This window comes from Delphinus delphis, chromosome 18 (assembly GCF_949987515.2).
Source record: "Delphinus delphis chromosome 18, mDelDel1.2, whole genome shotgun sequence".
Lineage (NCBI taxonomy): Eukaryota > Metazoa > Chordata > Mammalia > Artiodactyla > Delphinidae > Delphinus > Delphinus delphis.
In genome coordinates this window covers 24339261-24362531 of record NC_082700.1, presented here as the reverse complement: position 1 = coordinate 24362531, position 23271 = coordinate 24339261, and the positions used below count along the sequence as shown (strand labels likewise).

Genomic DNA, 23271 nt, shown 5'->3' with positions numbered 1-23271 from the left:
TGTGAGAAATGAAAACTCCAAGTAAAACTTGGAAAGGCTCGTGGATACATTTAAAACCTAACGAGGGGTTCTTTGGCGAGAACGTACACTTCTAAGCCGCCACTAACCCTGGCTGGAACATGGCACAGACTGACTTCCAGGCCCTTGGGACTCAGAGAGCAAGGTCAAGTCCAGCTTTCAACACCCTCTGAGGGCTGCTGCATTAAGCTCTGCGTATGCTATAATCTAAGTCAGAATCCCGGGGGGCGAGGGGGGGGGGGGTGAAAGAAGCAGTGCGGGAAGGAGAAAGCACTATTCCAGGTCATCAGAAACCTAAGTCCAGTTCCCACGGGTTACATGAGGCTCAGAGAGTGCATGCGCCTGGCCCCGCGTTACACAGCAGTTAGCGGCGAGGTGGATACTAGAACCTCCATCTCCTAGCTCCCGGCGCAGCGCTCCTCCCCAGTTGAAGCAGTAGGGATTGCGGGGGTGGGGGGGGGGGGGGGGCGCGGAGGTGCGCAGGAGCCCCGCGCGGAGCGCTGGGCGGCGAGGCGTCCCGGGGTTACCTGTGTCGGCCCCCGCCCCGGCGTGCAGCAGCTTGACCTCCGAGCGCCGCGCGTCGCCGCCCGGCTGGCGCCGCACCACCTGCCCCAGGAGCAGCCTCACGCGCCGCGCAGCTGGGCCTCCGCGGCCGCCCGGGGCCCCGAGGAGCAGGAGCCGGGATTGCATGGGGCCGGGGGCGTCGCCGGGCACGGGGAGGGGGGTCCGGTGCGAGCCGCGTCCCGGACGGGCGGTGTGAGACGGCGCGACGAGGGGGACAGGAAGCGGCACCGCGCCGAGTCCGCCGGAAACTCCTTCCCCCAGCGCGGCCGGCTCAGCCGTCTCGGGCCGCCCTGGCCCAGCGGGGCGAAGGGAATCGGCCCCCACCGCGGGGCAGGCAGGGCGGAGCACCTGCAGGCCTGTGGCTCCGGGGCGCGCCTCGCCCTCCTCGCCCTCACCTGCGATGGTCCCCGTGGATTCCCCAGGCAGGCCTCTAGTCGTTCCCCTGTGCTCGCGAGTCGCTTAAGGCTTTAAGGAGCATTCGACTCTCTTTGTCTTAATATATTGCGCTTTCCCTGTACACTGCTTCAAACCCTTTCCAGAACTTGAGGACGTTTTCTGAAGATTGTGGGAACTTTCACCTATCTGGATTCCTTGTACCCACACCTGTGTTTCCAATCAGTACCTGAAAGCCTTACCCTTTTATTTTTTCTACATGTTTTACTACCACATCTTAATAAATTCTAAACGGGAGTGATACACAGAAGTTTCCAAAATGTCAGAAAGGACCCAAATCAAGCACTTTTTCAGTCGTTCTGCAATGCAAGAGTTATATAATTTATGTCTTTAGTAAGAGAAAAAAGTAGGACCCTGGCTAAGGCTGCCTCCCTGGCATCCATGCCAAAAGGGGAAGCGGTCCTACCACAAAGCTAACTAAGCCTAATACAATTATACAGCATCTCCAAAATATCAGGAGTACATTGACCAAGGAAAAATGTTTCAATCAAGTTATACAAAACAAACATCAAACAAAAAGAATGCAGCAGGCTTCACTTTCAGCTAAAGGCCTTGCTAATTCTAGAGCTGTTACTATGTTTAAATCTACCTTGAGTGCCTAACATGTGCATGACCCTGTGATAGGTGCTGAGAAGAAAATGGGAGACTTTAAAAGAAAGAAGCTGAGCTGGGTAAGGCTTTGTGCATCTTGCTGAGGATTGGACTTAATGTGTTCAGGCTGAAACGAGCTTCTAACCTAGTTGCGGAGACAGTGAAAATAAAGGTAACTACGTTTGCATAGTGCATTACAACATGGTTTCACATATATGTTCTCATATAATCTTCACAACAACCCTCTGAGAATACTAAGGGATAATGACATAAATGTAGAATGTAACAGTTAATGAAATGCTTCTCCCACTTTGAGTGTGTCAGGCATTGGGCTGAATATTTTAATGCATTGTCTCATTTTACACGCAACACTTTGATTGAGGTGCTATTATTATCCCCCCTTTTACAGTTGAAGGAACTGAGGCTGGGAGAGTTAAGTACCTTGGCCAGGGCATCTCCATTTAATCTTACTGGAATCTAGAACATGCTTCAAACAGTGAAAGAATAATATAAGGCAATTTAGCAAAATGATTGGAATAAACACTAAGAGCCCTTGCAGTTACGGCACTAGGGAGATCAATACAGGTTACAGTGTTCAGTCATTGGGCAACGTTTACTGAGCAACTATTAGATAACCAGTATTCTGCCAGGTACTGTGTAGCAATAGGCTCACATCAAGTATGGAACACAGATACACAAATAAAGAATTACAACACAATGAGCCACATGTTTAGGATATTTAGACTCAAACTACTCTGGGGTGGAGTGCTTCACCTGGGAGAGGTCAGGGAGATTTCACAGAGAAGGTGATGTTTGAAGAGGTTCTTGAAGGATATGCAAGAATTTTTCAGGCTGAGAAAAGGGCAAGTCATATCTGGCAAAGGAGAGAACAGATACAAAGTACAGAAAACTAAAAATGTGTGGCAAGACTGAGAATCAGAAAGTGAGTCACTGTGTCTGGAGGTCAAGTGCATAAAGTAGTTTGTAGAGATGCGACCAGAAAGAGGAAGTGGGGCTATGTTGTATGCAAGGGGAAAGAGTTTGCATCTTAACCTCTGGGAAATGGAAAAATGGTGAAGAGTTTTTGGATTGACAGATCTGCAATGTGAAGAAGAAAATGCAGCCAGAGAAAAGGTAGCATCTGAGCTTCACTTTGAATGCTAGTTTAGATTTGGATAAACAAAGAAGAGTGATAGAAAGCATGAGTAGAGGCTTAGAGTCCTGACAAGCCTGATTAATTTACAGAGACATTGAAACCAGCCAGATGAGAGAGACATAGTCTTTGGAGAGTGGGAAGGTATTGTCAGAGAAAGAGGAAAAGATTATAGATTAAAGAATCTTGAATGGCTGGGTAATCTCAAATGAAGAAGTTGGACCTCATCTTATAGGCAAATTGGGTCACCACTAGATGATACAATGGATCATATTTGATCAATTTGATCATAATATTTTAATCTGTGACGAACCATGAATTGAGTAAGACAGGAAGCATCAAGTTCTAGCTATGTGGTGGTAAAAACAAAAAAAAAACAACTTGAAACAAGAGACCCTAGTTGGTGGCTATGACGCTGAATGAGAAAAAGTAGAAGAGTAGACCTTAGGAATGTTCAATAGATGAACCAGAGGTGTTTTATTTTAAGAGATGTCCATCATAACCTCTAGGTAACTTCTCTCTCAAATTCTCCCTAAAATAACTAGTACTTTTGATAAAACACACTGCCAAAATCTGGTATTTACTGTTAAACTTTTTCCAGAGTCTGGGAGGAATATTTCTTGCCTGCCACATTACAGTAACTGGATGGAAAGTGCACTTAGTAATCCATCCATGCTATGTCCAATTGCTTCATCCCTCCTTACTGCCCACCCTACTGAGAAATCAAAGGTCCATACAAGTGGTTCCCAGACATTAGTGTGCCTCCTGACCATCTGGACAACTTGTTAAAATGTCCACTCTCAGGCTTCATTCCCCACCCCTACCCTTGAGATTCTGATCCAGTAGGTCTGCAAGGGCCCAAGAAGATGCATCTTTAGCCATAAGTATAGGAGATCACCTACATCCCACATATTTCAGTTATAAAGCTAGACAACAGTTCTTTCTGTTACTGTTTTGCTGCGAAGGCTGTCTCACCTCTTTATCCTCATCAACACTTTGTTAAGTGCTCTCCCTTCATCTGCAAGTAACCAGAATAAAAAATAAATAAATACAATAGAATAAAATAAAATAAAAACTGAGCAGGGAATTGGGGGAAAAAGGAAAGAAGAAAACAGGTGATGGCCCTTTTACATCCATAAAATGTTTTTAAACTAGGACACTGGCAGGAAAAGAGCAAGGGGGAGAGATGAGTAAAGTAAGAAAGTTACACTAGCAGAAACTCTCCCACTACAAAACACCTAATAATGCTGGATAAACTATTTTAAATTTTCATTTAAAATGAATTTGTAAATTTATGTGAAAGTAGGGGAAATTCTCTAAAACCAGGAGTGAAGCTGGAAGAAGAGACTGGGAAGGTAAGGATTCACTGAAGGTGCCGGATGCCCTGGGGATATCTACTGTCCCTGGTGCCCATAGCTATAGGGGCAGAAACAGGGCAGGGAGTAGACTGCATAAAGCCAGAACTGACAAAGGGCTACACAGTTAGCTAAATGGTGGACTACAAAAAAAATTTGCAAAGGGAAACAGCAAGAAATCACATCTGTCTTCCTGATTCTAGGTAGAACTATTTTTTTTCCCTCTAAGAATTGTGGCTTTTACTTGAAACTCAGACGGGTTTAAGGCATGATACAGTATTTGCATTTTATGAAGAAAAATGTAAGCCAATGATTTTAATGTAAAGTGAACTCAGTAGATATATAGGATATTTGAGCAGCACAATTAACAAGCTTTATTTGATGAACATACAAAAAAATCAAAAAGCATCAGTTGGAGAGTGCCTGTTATTTGCAAGAACTAGTAAAACATTAGAAATGGGTTATATTAAAAGCTACAAAGCCAGTGTCAACAAAAATTTAAAAATAGAGGACATTATTTCTGATCTTAATGCAATCAAATGAGAAATCAATTTTAGGAAAATTAAAATAATAGGTATACTTCTATATACTCATGAGTCAAAGAAAAAAAATTAGAAAACACTTGAAACTGAACATTAATGAAAATGCCTCCTATTAAATCCTGTGATGTGGTGCAAAGCCATATTGTGGTTAGAGCCTAAAAATTAATAGGCTAATTGTCAACTTAAGAAATATAAAAAAAAGGAATAGATTAAATCCAAAGGAAGTTGAAAGAAGGAATAATAAAGACATAAACAAAAATTAATGAAGTGAAAAACAAAGATAAGAAAAAGAATCAACAAAGGCAAAAGTTAGTCATGTGTAAAGACTAATTTTTATGGCAGAGATAAAATGAACTCGGCAGAAAGTTTAGAGGATAACGTTAGATTAAATCCTCCAGAAAGGAGAACAAAAAGACGAAGAAAATATTTCAAATTTAGAAGATCCATCCAGGAGGTCCAATGTACAAGTCCAGAGTTCAGGAGTTCCTGAAGGTGAGAATAGAATTAATGAGGAAGGAAATCACTGAATCATCAAAATTCAAGAAAATTTCCCAGAAATGAAGGAAGTGTCCAGATTAAAAGGGCTCAGTCCAAGGAAGCCCTTGGAAGTGAAATATCAGTCAACTGAGGACAAAGAAACGAGTTTGCTAGTTTCCAGAGAGAAACATTGAATGCAGAAATGGTGCTTTTGTGGTGTATTTTTAAATTACGAGTACATTATAGCAAGAAGTATATTTGCTATACAGTACACTTCCCCCAGGGAGAAATTTGCCCTCGCTATAGCAGTAATGGAAGCCACAAGACAATGAAGCAATGCCTTCAAAATTCTGAAAGAAAATTTTTGCCAAGAATTACTACCCAGCCAAACTATCAATTAAGAGTGAAGACAGAAGACAGACATTTTCAGACATGCAAAATCTCAAAAACGACTTACTTCCTATGCACCTTTTCACAGGAAGAGAGGGAGTAAGGCAAGAAAGAGGAAGAGACCTTGGGGAAAAGACATGGTGATGCAAGATAGGAAAAGAGAATTCCCAAATGACAGTGAAGAGAGATCCAAAGGAGGTAGCCGTGCAACAGGCCAGGAGGCCACCAGTCTCCATAAGGTCAGGTCAGGGTTCAAAGAGACTTCTTCAAGAAGGTCAGAGTCATTAGTTATTGTCAAGAAAATGGAAAACAACACTAGTGGGTTTGAATGCAGTGAGTTACTGATGAATACATGAAAAGCTAAAAGAACAAAAAATTATTAATTTCAAGGAAAGTAGAATGTGCTGGAAAGGTATAGTGTAGTATGTGGCTCAGCTGTACCTGGCATTTACATAGCCGTAATGATGTAAACATTGACTATTAAGCTAGCCAAAATTATGACGTGACTGCATTAGCAAGATAGTTCTGAGAACTCAAGAAGTAGCAATACCAGCATGATGTTAGAGATATTAAGATAAATACCAAGAATCACCTGAAATATTCGAAAACAGTTGTGAGACGGGAAGGGGGGCTCAGGGGATGGATGGTTTCTCATAACAATCTTAAGAAAACTAAATTTGGGTAAAATAAAGGGATTGTACCAATATTTACTCCCATCAGTTTGTACAAGAGTTTCAGCTTCCATGATCCCTTGCCTACGCAGGATATCATAAAGAAAGGAAGGAAGGAAGGGAAGGAGGGAGGGAGGGAGGAAGGGGGGGATAAAAGAAAAAGAAAGGAAATCATTGTCTATGTAGTACCCCGAAACTAATATCCATTGCTATTTTAATTTTTATTCCTTTGATTACCAGTAAGGATGAACATTTATTCATAAGTTTAAAAGTCTTTTGTATTTCTGTTACTAATTGTCTAATTCTCCTTCATGTAGTTTTTGAAATATTATTCTGATTTTAAGAATTCTCTCCGGGGCTTCCCTGGTGGCACAGTGGTTGAGAGTCTGCCCGCCGATGCAGGGGACACGGGTTCGTGCCCCGGTCCGGGAAGATCCCACATGCCGCGGAGCGGCTGGGCCCGTGAGCCATGGCCGCTGAGCCTGCGCGTCCGGAGCCTGTGCTCCGCAACGGGAGAGGCCACAGTAGTGAGAGGCCCGCGAACCGCAAAAAAAAAAGAATTCTCTCCATATGAAGAATATGAACACTTTTTCAGTAGATTGTCAACACCCTTGCTTTTTCCCTCCTCTGCATTTTTGCAGCTCAAATCCTCAGATACTTGTGAGCAAATAAGTTGGACCAAGGAAGAAGTAGGAAGTAGGAAGACTATGGGCTTTGGAACTCGGTGAATTTGGGCTCCAGTTACACGTCATCGCTCCTAGTTGTGTGTCATTGGGCAAATTACCCACCTTTCTGGCCTTCAATATCCTCATCTTAAACAGAAATAACAATGCTCAATAAGGTGTTGTGAGGACTTAATAATACATGGAAAGTGTCTAGCAGATCACACTATAGGTTTTCAGGAAATGTTAACAATTTGAGTAACCAATCTTCAGAAATTAGGCAACTTGATAATTTAAAGGATTTTAAGTGTAACGTAAATTCAGTGTTTGGAGGAGAGTCTAGAAGTCTTAATTACTAAGTAACTATGGTTACATTTGAAAACTTATAAAAGGGCACAACTTTCTTCTATCCCTTTTCCCCCACAGCAGCAATATCTAGGTTTCTCTCTACACTAGAGAGAAACCACTTCCTCTACTTCCTCTAATGGAAGTAAGCCCTTTTCCATTCAGTACCTGCATCTCCCAGACCTGGTGAGGCCGTCAGTTACCTAGTCCCACCTCACCGGGCATGAGGGTTGGGCATATGACTCAGACTCACAGAGCTTGATTCAGCACCAGAGAACTTTATCAGAGTTGGCTACGGGTGCAAGGACTCTTGCTTACTAAAATTACGGTTGTTCACAGCCCCCATGTAAGTCAAGCACTCTCAGAGCCATCTTTGCTGTAATTCAGGGAGAGCATGCCTGAGCCAGAGAAAAGCAAAGCAACGCCAATGATTAAAACAAAAGAAACAGTGTCCTGGCAATATTCTTTGAACCCTGAACTGGCCAAATTTGAACCGTCCTTTTGTATATCTGTGAGTAAATAATATTTATTTAATGAAGTTTGACTTAGCTTTCTGTCACTCATAATTTCAAGAGTTTTTACCCCTGAAGTCTTGCCAGAGATGCTTGACTGAGAGATATGGCTGTCCTTGGTATTCACCACTTTATAGAGCCTCCTTACCTATGTGGAAATACGGTGGGCTGTAGATTATTAATCACATTAAGCTCCTAACTTACTAGCAAAGGAAAATCTTGGTGGAAGCAAGCTGGCCACACATGAGTATTTCCCTTTGCCCTCAAAGTTCCTAAATGGGTGAACATCCTTCCAGCACAGCTGGCCACTCAATGTAAGGTCTTGTTAAGTGTGGAAAGCTCAACCCTTCTAGCACCATAAGTTCCATCACACTCAGGGCCTATTCAGGAAAAACGTAATCAACCTTTGTACTTATAACTGAGGAAGTATTGATGTCAGGCTCTTTTTGTCTTTGACTTTACTCCTGCACCCCTAAAGGCCAGCAAGGGAGAGCAGGGTGAACCCAGGCGTCCCTGCTCTATACTTTCCAGTGTTCTAGAAACCTGTTCGTCCAGAGCCACTCTTTGATTTAATACCTATTATGTCAATTGTTCTAGTACTGAGTTTGGTCTAAGGACCACAATTGCAAATCCATTTCATCATATATGAGTTATCAAGAAGCTGAATTAGAGACCAATTTTCTCTATTTAAAAGGATCATCTACAAGATTTCTTAAAAATGGTCTCCCCATAGTGAATATAATTAATTGATAAAAATCAACAAATGCTCAAATTTTTAAGAACTATTCTGTTTATTTTAGGGATTTTTAAAAGTTTTATACAAACATTTATCCTCAAAATATTTCTTAAAAAGAATCTAGTCATCACAGAATATTAATTACCCTCTTATTTTATAGCCAAACTGTCACATCTCCTATTTCATTACTCTGTAAGCTTATAGAAGTCCCCTTCATTCAGCACCATTTCAGGCACGCCACTGCATGTAAGTACGACTTTCTTAAGTAGTTCAGGGATTATTGTACTTTTACTCTTGCTGTTCCCTCTTCCCGTAATGCTCTTCCCCCAATATTTCCACAAGTGGTTCTTTCTCAGTTTCAGTTCTCAGTTTTATATTCTACTTCTCAGAGAAGCTTCCCTATTCACTTTATCAAAGTATTTCCCTATTTTCTATTTTTTAATTTCTATCTCATTACCCTCATCACAGTCTATAAGTACTATTTGCGTTTTATTGCCTGTCTCCTTCACTGGACTCTAAGCTTCAGGAGGAGTATCTGGTTGGGCGTTTTCTCCCAAGTGTGTAACACATGACCTGGCAGAGTAAGTGCTCATTAAATATTTCTTGAGTAAATGATAATGTTCTTTTTATTCTACATTCTAACACGTCTCAAGAAATTGGCAAAGGCTGGTGATGACTGCCATTACTCCCACCAATACCAGATTTCATGACACAAACCATGGATAATGAGGTTGGTAAATTACACAATGACAGTTACACTGCCACATTTGGTTATTGTCATCACAGCTAACTTTGGTATGTTTAATAAGTAAGACTATTAGTCATTTTTTTAGACAAAAAATTTTTAACTTGTGGCAAAATGCATAGAATATAAAACTTACCACCTTAACCATTTTCAAGCGTACAGTTCAGTGACATCAAGCACATTCACATTGTTGTGCTACCATCACCACCATCCATCCACAGAACTCTTTTCATCTTGCAAAACTGAAACTCTGTACTCCTTAACCAACAACTCCCCATTCTCCCTGCTCCTAGCGCCTGCCAACCACTATTCTACTTTCTCTGTCTATGAATTTGACTACTGTTGGTATCTCGTATGTAATAGGCAGTGTTCTCTAGCGGAACAGAACTAACGGGATGTATAGATATAAATATAGACAGAACGATAGAGAAACAAAGAGATGTATTATAAGGAATTGGCTCCTACAATTATCTAGGCTGAGAAGTCTGTTTATTATCGGTGTATTCGGTTGGCAAGCTGGAGACTTAGGAGAGCTGAGGGCGTAGCTCCAGTCTGAAATCTGGCAGGCTTGCCACCCAAGAAAAGCTGATGTTTCAGCTGCAGTCTGAAGGCAGGAAAAGACTGAAGTCCCAGCTCAAGCAGTCAAGCAGGAGGAATTCTTTCTTAATCACAGGAGAGTCAGCCTTTTTGTTCTATTCAAAACCTTCAGCTGATTGGAGGAGGGCCACCCACGTTAGGGAAGACAGTCTGCTTTATTCAGTCTGCCAATTCAAATATTAATCTCATCCAGAAACATCCTCACAGACACACCCAGAATGTTTGAACAAATAACTGGACATCCCATGGCACAGTCAAGTTGACACATAAAATTAATCATCACATCTGTCAACATAAACACACACACAGAGACACACACACCACATAAGAGCTGTGAGTTGAGTTTATTCAGTGTCTTACTGAGAACTGTAGCCTTGGAGACAACCTCTCAGATAGCTCTGAGAAACTGTTTCAAAGAAGTAAAGGAGGAGCCAGGATATATATGAATTTTATTGCTGGGAAAAAAAAAACATGGGCTTCCCTGATGGCGCAGTGGTTAAGAATCCACCTGCCAGTGTAGGGGACACAGATTCAAGCCCTGGTCCGGGAAGATCCCACATGCCACGGAACAACTAAGCCCACGCACCACAACTACTGAGCCTGCGCTCTAGAGCCTGCAAGCCACAACTACTGAGCCCGTGTGCCACAACTACTGAAGCCCGCGCGCCTAGAGCCCGTGCACCGCAACGAAGAGCAGCCTCTGTTCGCCGCACCTAGAGAAAGCCCGCGTGCAGCAATGAAAACCCAAAGCAGCCAAAAATAAATAAATAAAAAACATGTAGTCAAACATCAAAAGATTACCACTTATCACAAAGAACAGACATCTCAAGTCAATGATGTTAGTGCTTTTCTATGTATGGGAAGATGCAGGAATCTGGGGTCATTGAAATTTTTCCTTAGATATGTATCTTAACTATCTAGGGACTGGTGTCCAAAGCCCAGAATGCTTCCTGTTTTTCACCATCCTGAATTCCCCTCAGGCACACTGTCGGTGGGCAACTGCAGTGGCTAATGGCTTGATCCTTGTAGAACCGGAATGGCAGGCAACATATTTTTTCCTTTACACATCATATAAGTGAAATCATACAGTATTTGCCCTTTTGTGACTGTCTTAATTCACTTAGCATAATGTCCTCAAACTTTGTTCATGTAGCATATGTCAGAATTTCCTTCCTTTTGAAGGCTGAAAAATATCCTTTTGTATGTATACAGCACGTTTTGTTTATCCATTCTTCCACTGATGGGTACTTGGGTTGCTTTCACCTTTTGGCTCTTGTGAATAATGTTGCTATGAACATGAGTGTACAAGTATCTTTTCTAGTCCCTGCTTTCCATTCTTTTGTATATATACCCAGAAGAAGAATTTCTGAATCACATGGTAAATCTATTTTTAATTTTTTGAAAACACCATGATGTTTTCCACAGCAGCTCCACCATTTTACATTCCTACCAACAGCGTACAAAAGTTCTAATTTTTCCACATCTTCACCAACACTTGTTATTTTGTTTTCTGACAGCAGCCTTCCTAATGGGTATGAGGTAGATACTAGTTTCTTTTATATTTAAATTTTAGTCACTTTCTGTCCATTTTTGTCACTTTAACTATATTCTTTGGCAATACCCCTGTAAGACTGCAGGTCCAGGTGTAGATGACAAGCAGTACTATTTAGTGGTAATTTCCAAAGGACAAAATTGTAAATAGAGGCAAGAGAAGAAATAGGAAGTGGTTAGGTCTGGGCAAAACAATCAAAATAGTTAGCAAAGAGGAAATAGGCATGGATGTGGGCAGTGGGTTATGGAAAAATCTTTTTTCTCAGAACCAAATGGTTATAGTAAACAGTCATTTATATTTATAGTAGGAGCAGGAGGCAAGAAGGAGGAAAAGAGAGTATAGTTCCTCATCGTCTAAAATGACTTCATACCAAGCACACTGACCATCACTGGAGTGAGAGAAATGTTAACAAGTATATCTAATAATAAAATGTAAATCTACTAACAGCTTCAAAAACTATCTCTTAGTAAAAAAGCGGTTGCCAGAGGCTGGGGGCTGGGGGGATAGGGAGAGTTTGGTAAAAGGATATAAACTTTCATTATAAGATGAATAAGGTGTGAGGATCTAATATATAATATGGTGACTATAATTGATAACACTGTGCTGTATAATTGCAATTTGTTGAGAGAGCAGAACTTAAATGTTCTTAGAAAAAAAAAGATGAGGTGATGAATGTATTAATTAATTGGAAGCAAGGAATCCTTTCACAATGTGTGTGTGTACATATATGTATCTCAAATCACTGTGATGTACACTTTAAATACCTTACGGTTTTGTCAATCATACCTCAACAGAGCGGAAAAAAAAAGAAAAAAAAGAGCTATCTCTTAGGACACTTTACCCTTTTTCTAAAGTGATTCCACACACCCTAAACTTTTATAGTCTTTTCTCAATGAAACGAGAGACACCAGAATTTAATTGTAAATGATTTTCTGAAATTGCCATTGTGAATTATTTGTGTTCTGGCCAGATCGTGTATGGTATCTGTTTTCTGTTAAGCTACAGTGCCATTTGATGTAGATCATTCTCTGAGCATCCAGCACTGTGACGGTTCACAGTGGAGGATTTTCACATTTATCACACACTTAGAGTGTGCAACGGCCTCTAGCCTCCAGGAGCTTACACACTAGATGTGGCGGAGGGAAAATACATCCTGGTGCTTGAAGTAACTAGGAAAACAAAGTCCTAAGACAACATATGACTGAGTTTAAGGAAACCCTTCCATACACATTATTGAACACGCATTGTATGCTAGGCGCAGCGCTCTTCTCTGGAGGAATAGCAGTGAATAAGTCAGGTCCCTACCCTCGTGGAATTTATAATCTATTTAGGCTGTATTATGTTGAAAAGCTTAGTTTGTTCTGTTGGTCAATGGTTTTCACACTGTGCTTTGGAGACTGTCCTATAAAGAATTTGGTCTTTGTCTCAGATTCTGGGCACGGATGGGAGTGTCTTTGTTACTCTTGAGCCCCTTGAGCCACACTTGAATTTATGCTGATGAGGTGACTCATGGTAAAATAGCCTGGTGGGGGCTAGTCATGCTGGAAAAGCCAACCTCGTGATTAGAGGGTTGGAGCCTTGAATCATGTGATATCAGCCCACCCTCCTGACCTCTGGGGACGAGAGGGATGCTAGAGACTGAGCTTAATTACATGGCCAAAACTCCAATCAAAATTCTGGACACCAAAGCCCAGGGGAGCTTCCCGGTTGGTGAACACATTAGTGTGCTAGGAGGGTGATGCACCCTGATTCCATGGGGAGAGGGCATGAAATCTGTGTTTGGAACTCTGCCAGACCTCACCCTATGTGTCTCTTCACTTGGCTCTTCCTGATGTGTATCCTTTATGATAAAACTGTCATCATAAGCTTAGCATTTTCCTGATTTCGATAAGTCATTCTAGTGAATTAGCGCACTTGAGGGGGGCTTGGGAACGCCCCAGATTTGTAGGCAGTTGGTCTGAAGTGAGGGGAGTCATGCCGTAGACTATGCCCTTTAACCTGTGGGATCTGGGCTCACTCCAGATGGTCAGTGCCAGAACTGGATCGCAGTACACCGATTGGGGTCTGAATAGAACCCCTTCAGGGCCTGCCAAGGCTCAGTACTATTTGTAAATTCTGTTTTCCTTACTGGCATCCTGGGTAACCTTTACTGAGTGCTTATTAAGCAGCAGTCACTGTTATTTCTATTTCACAAATGGAAAACCTTAGAGAAGATACATAACCTACCTGTATACAAATGTGAAGCCTCAAGGGACTTGAGTGTTATGAAGGGACTTGACGGTTATGAAGAGAAGGTGAAATTCAAGAGCCACTGTAGAAGAAAAGTTACATGTGAAAAACTATCTGTGAAAATCAAAAGAGAAAGAAGCCAGAGTCAATTTAGGTTGTGACTCAAAGGAGACCAGGGTTTGGGGATATCAACAGACCACCGAAGAAGAAGGATGTCACTTTGAGAAAAGGTGGTTACTTTGCATAAAAGACAAACAAAGACATCTGAAGTTCAAAATGTGAGTGAAAAGGGCCAGGGGCGGGAGGGGGCAGGGAGTAGGGAGAGACGGATGACTCAAGCAGGTTACTTTACTCATAATGAATGCCTAACTTTCCCCATGAATAAAATGGAGAACTGACGATCCTGAGGATTCCAAGTTAATTCCACAGCAGTATCTTGGCAAACTTCAGGTTCTCAGCAGACAGTAATTCTCTTTCCTTCTCCTTAGCGTGTGCAGTTAGAGCAGGAGGAAAATATGATAAGTGACCCAAAACAGAAATGCAGGGCTTCCCTGGTGGCGCAGTGGTTGAGAGTCCACCTGCCGATGCAGGGGACACGGGTTCGTGCCCCGGTCTTGGAAGATCCCACATGCCGCGGAGCGGCTGGGCCCGTGAGCCATGGCCGCTGAGCCTGCGCGTCCGGAGCCTGTGCTCCGCAACGGGAGAGGCCACAACGGTGAGAGGCCCGCGTACCACAAAAAAAAAAAAAAAAAAAAAAACAGAAATGCAAGCATTTCAGCCTGTTCAAAATCTACACTATTTATTAAGACTCTTTTACAAACTCAATGAAATTCTGCGATTATAGCAGAAATACCACAGTGTGTCCCGTAGACCCTAGATAAAAGTTTAGGATTGTTGGAGAAGGGTCATGCCAAATCATAACCCGTAATCACTGCATAATGAAATTCAGCATATATTAAAACATTGCAAATAATTTTTGTATTTATATTTAGTATTTACACACTTGAATACATATTAAAATGAGATTATAAAGATATTTACACTTAAAACATAGTTTGGTCCTAGGCTCAGATAATCATATACAGGTTTCTCACTTACGTGAGTGAGCAGAGCACTGAATAATTGTGTGGGACATATTTCACAGTAAGGTGGCATTTGTGCACTACAGGTCATCTACCATCCCTGGTCCCCGACAAGGGTGCCGGGAATGGTTCCCTGTCATTCTGACAGCTCCCAAAACCACCTCCACAAACTTCCAAACTGCATCCTATAAGGTGGCACTACTCCAGTGGAGAGCGACTGCCCAGAGCTTCCCAGATTGAGAAGACATCTGGGGCAGAGAATGAAGGTCTCTTCATTTACGTGGGGACAATGATAATCCTCTCCTTGTTGCCTGACACTGTTTCTAGCTAAACCGTGGTCATCTTGCCCTCTGTGTGGCCATTGTCCAAAGGGGGCACTTCAAGGGCAACAGGCCCAGCGTCCCCCCCTCCACCGTAGTGTCCTGAGGAGACCACCCACCTCTCACCAACCTTCCTCTTCCTGCCCCGCTCCTGCCCTGGGGGCACATCCCACAGCCTTTGCGGCTGGTGTTGCCCTCTGGCGTAGAGCAGCCACGTGGCTCTCACTTCTTTCCATGAAACTGTGCTCCTGACTCACAGGAAACTCTGGCATCCGTGTTGAGCAAAGTCATGGGCAAGCGGCTGAGCCATGGCCAACCCCAGTCACTGTCTTCCCCTTGGACCCTTCCCCGCTCACCTGGCTTCGGGGGTGCGAGGGGTAAGATGCACGAGAAAACCGCCTTTTGTCTCCGCTTAAGGCCCACGTAACGGTTTCCTCTCTCACCTCACCAGCCCTCTTCTTAAATACTAGGGCATTAGGCAGGGTGCCTGCTAATGGCATTAGGGCGCCTCTCGGCCACTCAAGTCAACTCAGGGGAAGGTGTCCAGCTCCAAATATTGGCAGGACTCTAGAATGTACAGTCATTTTGCCTCTTTGTCCTCAGCTCTGGACCTACTTGCCAGTTCCGGGGAGAAAGGAAAAATCCTTCTTAACATTCTGTTATTATGTACCGTTGTCACCTTTGGGGACAAGGACTGAGGGTCTAGGATGGGAGGCAGACAAACATTTCGCCATGTGCATTTGTACTGCCTGAACTTTGCTCCTCTTTAGTGAAAAACTGTCTTTTTTTTTTTTTTTTTTTTTTTTTTTTTTTTTTTTGCGATACACGGGCCTCTCACTGTTGTGGCCTCTCCCGTTGCGGAGCGCAGGCTCAGCGGCCATGGCTCACGGGCCTAGCCGCTCCGCGGCATGTGGGATCTTCCCGGACGGGGGCACGAACCCGCGTTCCCTGCATCGGCAGGCGAACTCTCAACCACTGCACCACCAGGGAAGCCCAAAACTGTCTATTTTGTAAAGGGAGGAGGAATTAGCCTATGTACATTGACTTGAAATGATGTACGTGATGTATTATGAAGTTAACAAAGCAAGCTGCAGGGTAACGGGCATAATAATAATAGTAATAGGCGTAACAATAGCAATAATACTGATAATAGGCATAATAAGAAAAGGAAAAGAAGGGAAGAGTTCCCCCCCAAGCCCATAGTGGTACGTAGTGTGTAAGTGCAGGGAGAGGTGTGGAGGGTCACATACCAGTCTGTTAACATGATTGCCTCAGAGGGGCGGATGATGGGTTAAGGGAAAACCTTTTATTTCCTTTGGTATTCTTTTAAATTACAAAAATAACACACGCTTGTTGGAACAAATGCAGGTTCAAACGAGCATGTGTTGTTTTTGTAATGTGAAAAAGGAAGGAAGGAAGGAAGGGAAGGGAGAGAAGGAGGAAGAGAGGAAAGAGTATCTTATACCACCACAGACACATCACAAAGCCAACGCACTAACCAACAGAGCAAACTGGACTCTCTCATCCCCAGGTCTGCCTGCTCCCACAGGCAGCCTTATTTCCTCCCTCCCTTTGTTCTGCCACTTGGTCCTTCAGGTTTCAAGAGTAGATACTTAACGTACAGGCATGGATCTCGCTTTCTCAGGACAAGATCTCAGGACCAGCTCAGTCTTTCAGGACAGGGGTCGTCTCTTAACCCTCCAAGACTTGTAGGACCCGGCAGGGTAGAAGAAGCTTACCATTGTGTTTGTAAGTAAAACAAATAAAATCAAAATTTAGATGCCTATCCTTGGTGAAGAAATTTAGCCTTACCAACATCTATTAAATCCTTTAGAGAGCAAGATTGAATAGGGGAGAGAAGCGTAAAGATGCTGGACGCCGCTAAGGCAGGGGACTTTGGAGGAGGCATCTGAGCATAAAAGGGTGTGGGGCTGCAAACCCACTTCACAGCCCTCCCCATGGTGACCGGGCCTAGGCTCCCCAAGCAGCAGATCAGCCTGAATGCTTTTCGTTCCCCACTGTAACAATGGGCACTGGACCCCTTAGAAAACAACTAATAACACAAATCTTATGGCCCATCCTAAGGTGAAAAAAAATGCTTATGCACATCAGACAGGCAAAGATTTTTTTTAAAGACTTGATAATAAAGATAAGAATGGGGTAAGTGGCTCACCTTACACATTAGGTGAGTGTGTAAAGTGGCACGGTTATCCTGGGATGCAATGCAGTGTGCATTAGGAGCCTGGAAACATTTTACACCCCTCTAGGACTCCAGCTTGAGGAAATACACAGAGATGGTATCAGAGATTTGGTCCAAGGATGTCTTGTACAGCATTATTTATAATATTGAAAACGAATTGTTCACTAGGAATGGCTAACGAAATCATAGTAGAGTCATAAAATCTTCACAATGTATTGTTTAAAAGGCTAGAACACAAAACTATATATCCAACAGGATTCCAACTTTTAAAAAACACATAATAAGGTTATAAAATCTAGGTTATATCTGAGCAGCCAGTTCGTAAACATGTTTCTTTATCCTTTTTATGTTTTAAAACTTTTCTACTATAAACATATTCTCATTGTGTTATTGGAGAAGATAATAAAATGAAGGCCAAAAAGTCGCCTGTATTCCCACACTGAGAGAATGAGTTCTCCTTGACATACTTAAATCCATGAATTTAGGACAACCCTATTATCCGGCCAATGTCAGGTAAGTGAACAGTCTGTTTCTGAATTCACAGATTTCCCTAAGGTCCTAAGAGATCTACCTCTTTAAGTACTAAGGACCCATTATTCCCAGGAGAAAAGAGAGCCCCAAAATAAAAATAAAATTTTTTCTTTCTCACTTCACAGCTCATGAAGATTCGTGGGTGCACCTCAGAATCCCCCAAACAGTTCCCGTTCACTCTTTTTTTCACTATTGTACAAAATATGTTAAGTAGGAAAGGTCAGCTGTGCTGTGACATCTGCAGGATGTCCTGTGAGGATTACCGTCCCCCAAACATTACTTCTTATTGCAGTGAAACCTCTAGAAGGTAGAGCTGGAGCAAAAAAAAAAAAAAAAAAAAAATCTAAACAATTTTATTTTAAGAAGAGCAGCAACTTAACACTGCTTTAGTTCATTTAAATTTTCTTTCTCAAAAATACATTCCTAAATATACAAACTCTATACAGACAAGACTTTGACAACAGTTTATGCCCCTTATGCATTTTAAAGAACTGACACAACCTTGAATGGGATTTTGAACAGAATTTGTGCAGATGGAACTTAAATATCATCCCGAACTGCATTGGGCCTTCTTCCTGCCCAGCCAAGCTGGAAACCTCTAGTAAGCTGTTTATTGCATGAGCCTAGAGTTGGGAAGAAGAGGTGGGTTGAAATGCAAATGTGAGTATGTTGGCTTATGCGTGGCAGTTGAAACCCTGAGAACAACTTCCATCTAAATCTGTGATTCTCGACAGGGAATGATTTTGCCCCCCAAGGAACATTTGGCAATGTCTGGAGACATTTTTGATTTTCAGAACTAGGAAGAAGGCTGTACTAACATCTAGTAGGTTAGGCCAGGGACGCTGCTAAGGATCCTGCAATGAACAGGACAACCGCTTAAAACACAGAATTATTCGGCCTAAATTGTCAATAGTGCCAACACTGAATAATCCTAATATAAGGACTTGCAGGTGTCCTAGACTCAAAACTGAACTCATCCTTCCTCCCTCAAAACTTGTTCTCAGGGCTTCCCTGGTGGCGCAAGTGGTTGAGAGTCCGCCTGCCGATGCAGGGGACACGGGTTCATGCCCCAGTCCGGGAAGATCCCACATAGCACGGAGCGGCTGGGCCCGTGAGCCATGGCCGCTGAGCCTGCGCGTCCCGAGCCTGTGCTCCGCGACGGGAGAGGCCGCATCGGTGAGAGGCCCGCGTACCACAAGAAAAAAAAAAAAAAGTTCTCCTCTTCGGTCCCTATCCTATTCAGTAGTAACCCATCTTAATCTGTTAACCAAATTAGAAACCTTAGGTCCTCCTTAAACCTTTCATACCTTTACTTTTTATATCCAAATGATAACCAAATCCTGTCAAATTTACCTCTTTCATAGCCATCTATTCTCTCCCCTCTTCTTAATCTCCCTGCCATTGCCCTGGTTCTGACCTTAATCATAACTTATTGGTTGGCTGCAGAAACCTCCTGTTTTTCTCTCTCCAATCTTGTTACCCTCTCATCTCTTCTCCGTATCATTTCGGGGATGATCCTTCTAAAATGAAAATCTAATTATGTCACTTCATTGCATGGTATCTTTGACTGATTTCCCTTTACCTTCAAGAATAATTCAAAACTCCTTATAATTACATAAGGCCCTTCATGGTCCAACCTTCTCCCCCCACTCACTCTGCTATATTATAAACAAGCTTCTACTAATATTCTGTTTCTCCCAATAGACTTTGGGCACCCTGAGGGCAGGATCAGTATCTTTTATCTTTGGTCTCCCAGTAGCTAGTACAGTTCCAACTTCCGTTTGCTGATTTAATGGACAATATCACTCTCACAGAATGTGCTGGGTGAGAAGAACAGAGCACCTAGGACAGAACCCTGAAGGGCACACAGTTTTAGGATCAGCAGATGACATCAGGAGACTGGAAAGCAACCAGTGACGTAGAACCAGGAGATTATAGTGTCCACAAAGCCAAGAGTAGAGCAGATAGCTTTAAGGAAAGTGAGATCGTCAAATACCATAAAGGGAAGTCAGTTAAGCTGAAGACTAAAAATAGTATCACATATCAGAAAGAAAATATGGTAGTTGTTGGCAACTTTTACCAAAGTAATTCTAATGCTCTGTAGGCCTGCAGTCAAGTACTTGATGCTGAGCTGGGGATCACTCTTGGTGAGCAGGTTCAGTAGTTGGCAAGGTTAGCTGGACACAGAACAGAGGAGAATGAGGACAAACTGAAATCAGCCAGTTATCTCTGCACATGTCTATCGGTGTGTCTGACCATCACAGCCTTTCCAGAGTAATGGCCTCTGCTTTATTTCTGCTTTCCAGATCTCAGGTAAGTTCTTTTCTGGTCAACTCTTACCTAGAACCACACAGGCATAGGGATTCTAGGAAGTGCAGCCCAGTTGGGAGTGGTGGTGCCAACCTGACCATACGCAGTTCAGCACATGTGCCCTTGATTTTTAAAATTTAAAGAAAAGATTAAAATGATCATATATGTTTACCCACATGTTTGCCATTTCCAGTGTCTTCCATTTCATCTTGTAGATCTGAACTTCCACCTGGTAATATTTCCCTTCAGTGTGAAGAATTTCGTTTGGCATTTCTTGAAGTGAAAGTCTGCTGGCAATGAATCTCTCCATTTTTATCTGAAAACGTTGTAATCTCTCCATTTCTGGAAGTTATGTTCAATGGATGTAGATTTCTGGTTGAAATTTTGTTTTTCTTTCAGTCCTTTAAAGCCTACTGTCTTCTAGAATCCACTGTTTCTGACCAGAAAGGCAGCTTGATGCTTTTTGTGGGTGTGGGTGTGGGGGGGTGTCTTTTTTCTTTTGGTTGCTTTTGAGATTTTTTTCTTTATTTTTGGTTTTCAGCAATTTGGCTATGGTATGACTAGGTATGGTTTTCTTTGTATTTATCCTGCTTGGAGTTTACCAAGATTCCTGGATCTATGGGTTGATTTTTTTAAAAAATCAAATATGGAAGAATGTTGGTCAATAATTTTTGTACTGAAGTATAGTTGATTTACAATATTATATTAGCAAACTGTATTCAACAGTATAGAAAAAGAATCATACACCATGATCAGGTGGGATTTATTCCAGGTATGCAAGGATGGTTCAATACCCACAAATCAATCAATGGGATGCACCACATTAACAAAAGGAAGGATAAAAATCACATGATCATTTCAATAGATGCAGAAAAAGCATTTGACAAAATTCAACATCCATTCATGATTAAAAAAACTCTCATCTTGGTATAGAGAAGACATATCTCAACATAATAAAGGCTATATATGACAAACCCACAGCTAACACCATACTCAATGGTGAAAAGCTGAAAGTTTTCCTTTAAAATCAAGAACAAGACAAGGCTGCCCACTCTCACCACTTCTACTTAGAATAGTATTGGAAGTGCTAGCCACAGCAATCAGACCAAAAAAAGAGGCATCCAAATTGGAAGGGAAGAGGTAAAACTGTCACTATTTGCAGATGACATGATACTATATGCAGAAAACCCTAAAGTCTCTTCCAAAAAAACTATTATAACTAATAAATGAATTCAGTAATGTTGCAGGATACAAGATTAATATGCAGGAATCTGTTGCTTTTTATACACTAATAATGAACTATCAGAAAGAGAAAGCAAGAAAACAATCCTTTTTAAAATCACATCAAAAAGAATAAAATACCTAAGAATAAACTTAACCAAAGAGGTGAAAGACCTATACTCTGAAAAATACAAGACATTGGTGAAGGAAATTGAAGATGATACAAAGAAATGGAAAGACATCCCATGTTCTTGGTCAATAATTTTAAACATTTTTTCTTTTCCATTCTTTCTTTCCTCTCATTCTGGAATATATTATATTATATTATATTATATATATATTCATTATATATGTCATAATGAACTTATCCTATTCATTATTCCAATCCCAGCCCAGTTTCTAGCTTCTTAGTGAAGTCCCATAACTTTTTTTTTAAAATTAAATTAAATTAATTTATTTTTTATACAGCAGGTTCTTATTAGTTATCTATTTTATACATATTAGTGTATATATGTCAATCCCAATTTCCCAATTCATCCCACCACCACCTCCCCACTTCCCCCCTTGCCCATAACTTTTCTAATTCAATTTCTCAACTATATTCTCCTATACCATGTATCTCTCCTTTAAATTATTAAGCACCACTGCAATTTTACATTTGTTTGTGATTCTTCGGTTAATATTTCTCTTCGCACTAGAGTGTGAACCCCTCGAGGGTAGGAACTATGTCTTTTTTTTTTTTTTTTTTTTTTGCGGTACGCAGGCCTCTCACTGCTATGGCCTCTCCCGTTGCGGAGCGCAGGCTCCGGACGCGCAGGCTCAGTGGCCATGACTCACGGGCCCAGCCGCTCCGCGGCATGTGGGATTTTCCCGTATCCCCTGCATCGGCAGGCGGACTCTCAACCACCGCACCACCAGGGAAGCCCAGAACTATGTCTTTTGTAGTTGCTATATTACATTATATTCCCAGCATCTATTACAGGGACTGGTACATAGTAGGAACTCAATAAATATTTGTTGAATGAGTAACAGCCTGAATAAAATAAATGAGATAATTCTTTGAAATCTCTTAGCATAGTGCCTGATTTATAGTAAGCCATCAGCAAAACTTAGCTATTACTAATAACTAAGATTCCCAAATGCATTTACCATAAAATTGCTTTTCAATACTATGAAACCAGTATTTCTTAGATGCTTTGGAAAATGCTGGTATAGACTATCTTTTGAATATTTTGTCCTTGAAAGAAAAGAAAGAGGTGGGAAGTAGCTAGACAAGGATTCAGAATTAATGAAGCGTTTTGATTTCTTGATGAAAAACGAGTTTTGGTTTCTTGTGGTATCAGAACAGAGCAGCTCAGAAATATTTCACCAAATTATTTTTTTCCACCTAGAGTATTTTTTTAATAAACAAGTTACACATCAGAGCATCTTAAAGGCACAGTACGGTCTCTTAAAGCTCCACGGACTTCAGGAGTATTATGATATTTTCTGTCAAAATCCCCTTCTCGCTGGAGCTTGGCGGACGGGTAATAGACCCTGATCTTCAGGAGGAGATAAGAGATGCCACTACACAATGGCGGCAGGGTGCTGTAGTAATCCACAGGAGCATCTCTTGGCTCTCACTTGCTTGTTTTAATAGTAAATTAACAGATCACAAAAGCTGCAGAATCATGGTAACAAGGGCTCAGACTCCTCAGGAATGATAGTACGAATCATTTTACTAGGCAAGCCAGCTAGACCAGGATAGGAATACAAAGGTCCAGGTGGCTTGCCTCAATATGGGACAATACTGAAATGCCACCCTCTCTCCAGATTTGGCCACAACACTAGCTGAGCTCTTGGCCTATCCCTCTGCTCAATCTGCCTTCCTTACTTCTTTGCAGGTGTATCTCCTGAGAGCATTCCTGCCTAAACTTTCTGCCCACAGTTCTCCATCTCAGAGTCAGGGAACCCAGCCTGAGATAGGGAGGCTTGGAAGACAGTATCTTTGCCATGGACTTTGACATTCTTGGCAT

At 42.0% G+C, this 23271-nt stretch overlaps 1 protein-coding gene across 2 annotated transcripts in view; it reads right to left on the bottom strand.

Moving 5' to 3' along the window:
* Window positions 1-842, bottom strand: part of VWA8 (von Willebrand factor A domain containing 8) — a 369390-nt gene extending 368548 nt beyond the window's left edge. Inside the window, exon 1 of one of the 2 annotated variants that reach the window (XM_059995512.1) lies at window positions 546-842. In XM_059995512.1, coding sequence (XP_059851495.1) covers window positions 546-708 — 163 coding nt within the window. In that variant the 5' untranslated portion in view covers window positions 709-842. The remainder of the gene's footprint in view (window positions 1-545) is intronic. The other variant, XM_059995513.1, reaches the window with a different exon arrangement.
* Between the last annotated feature and the right edge of the window lie 22429 nt (window positions 843-23271).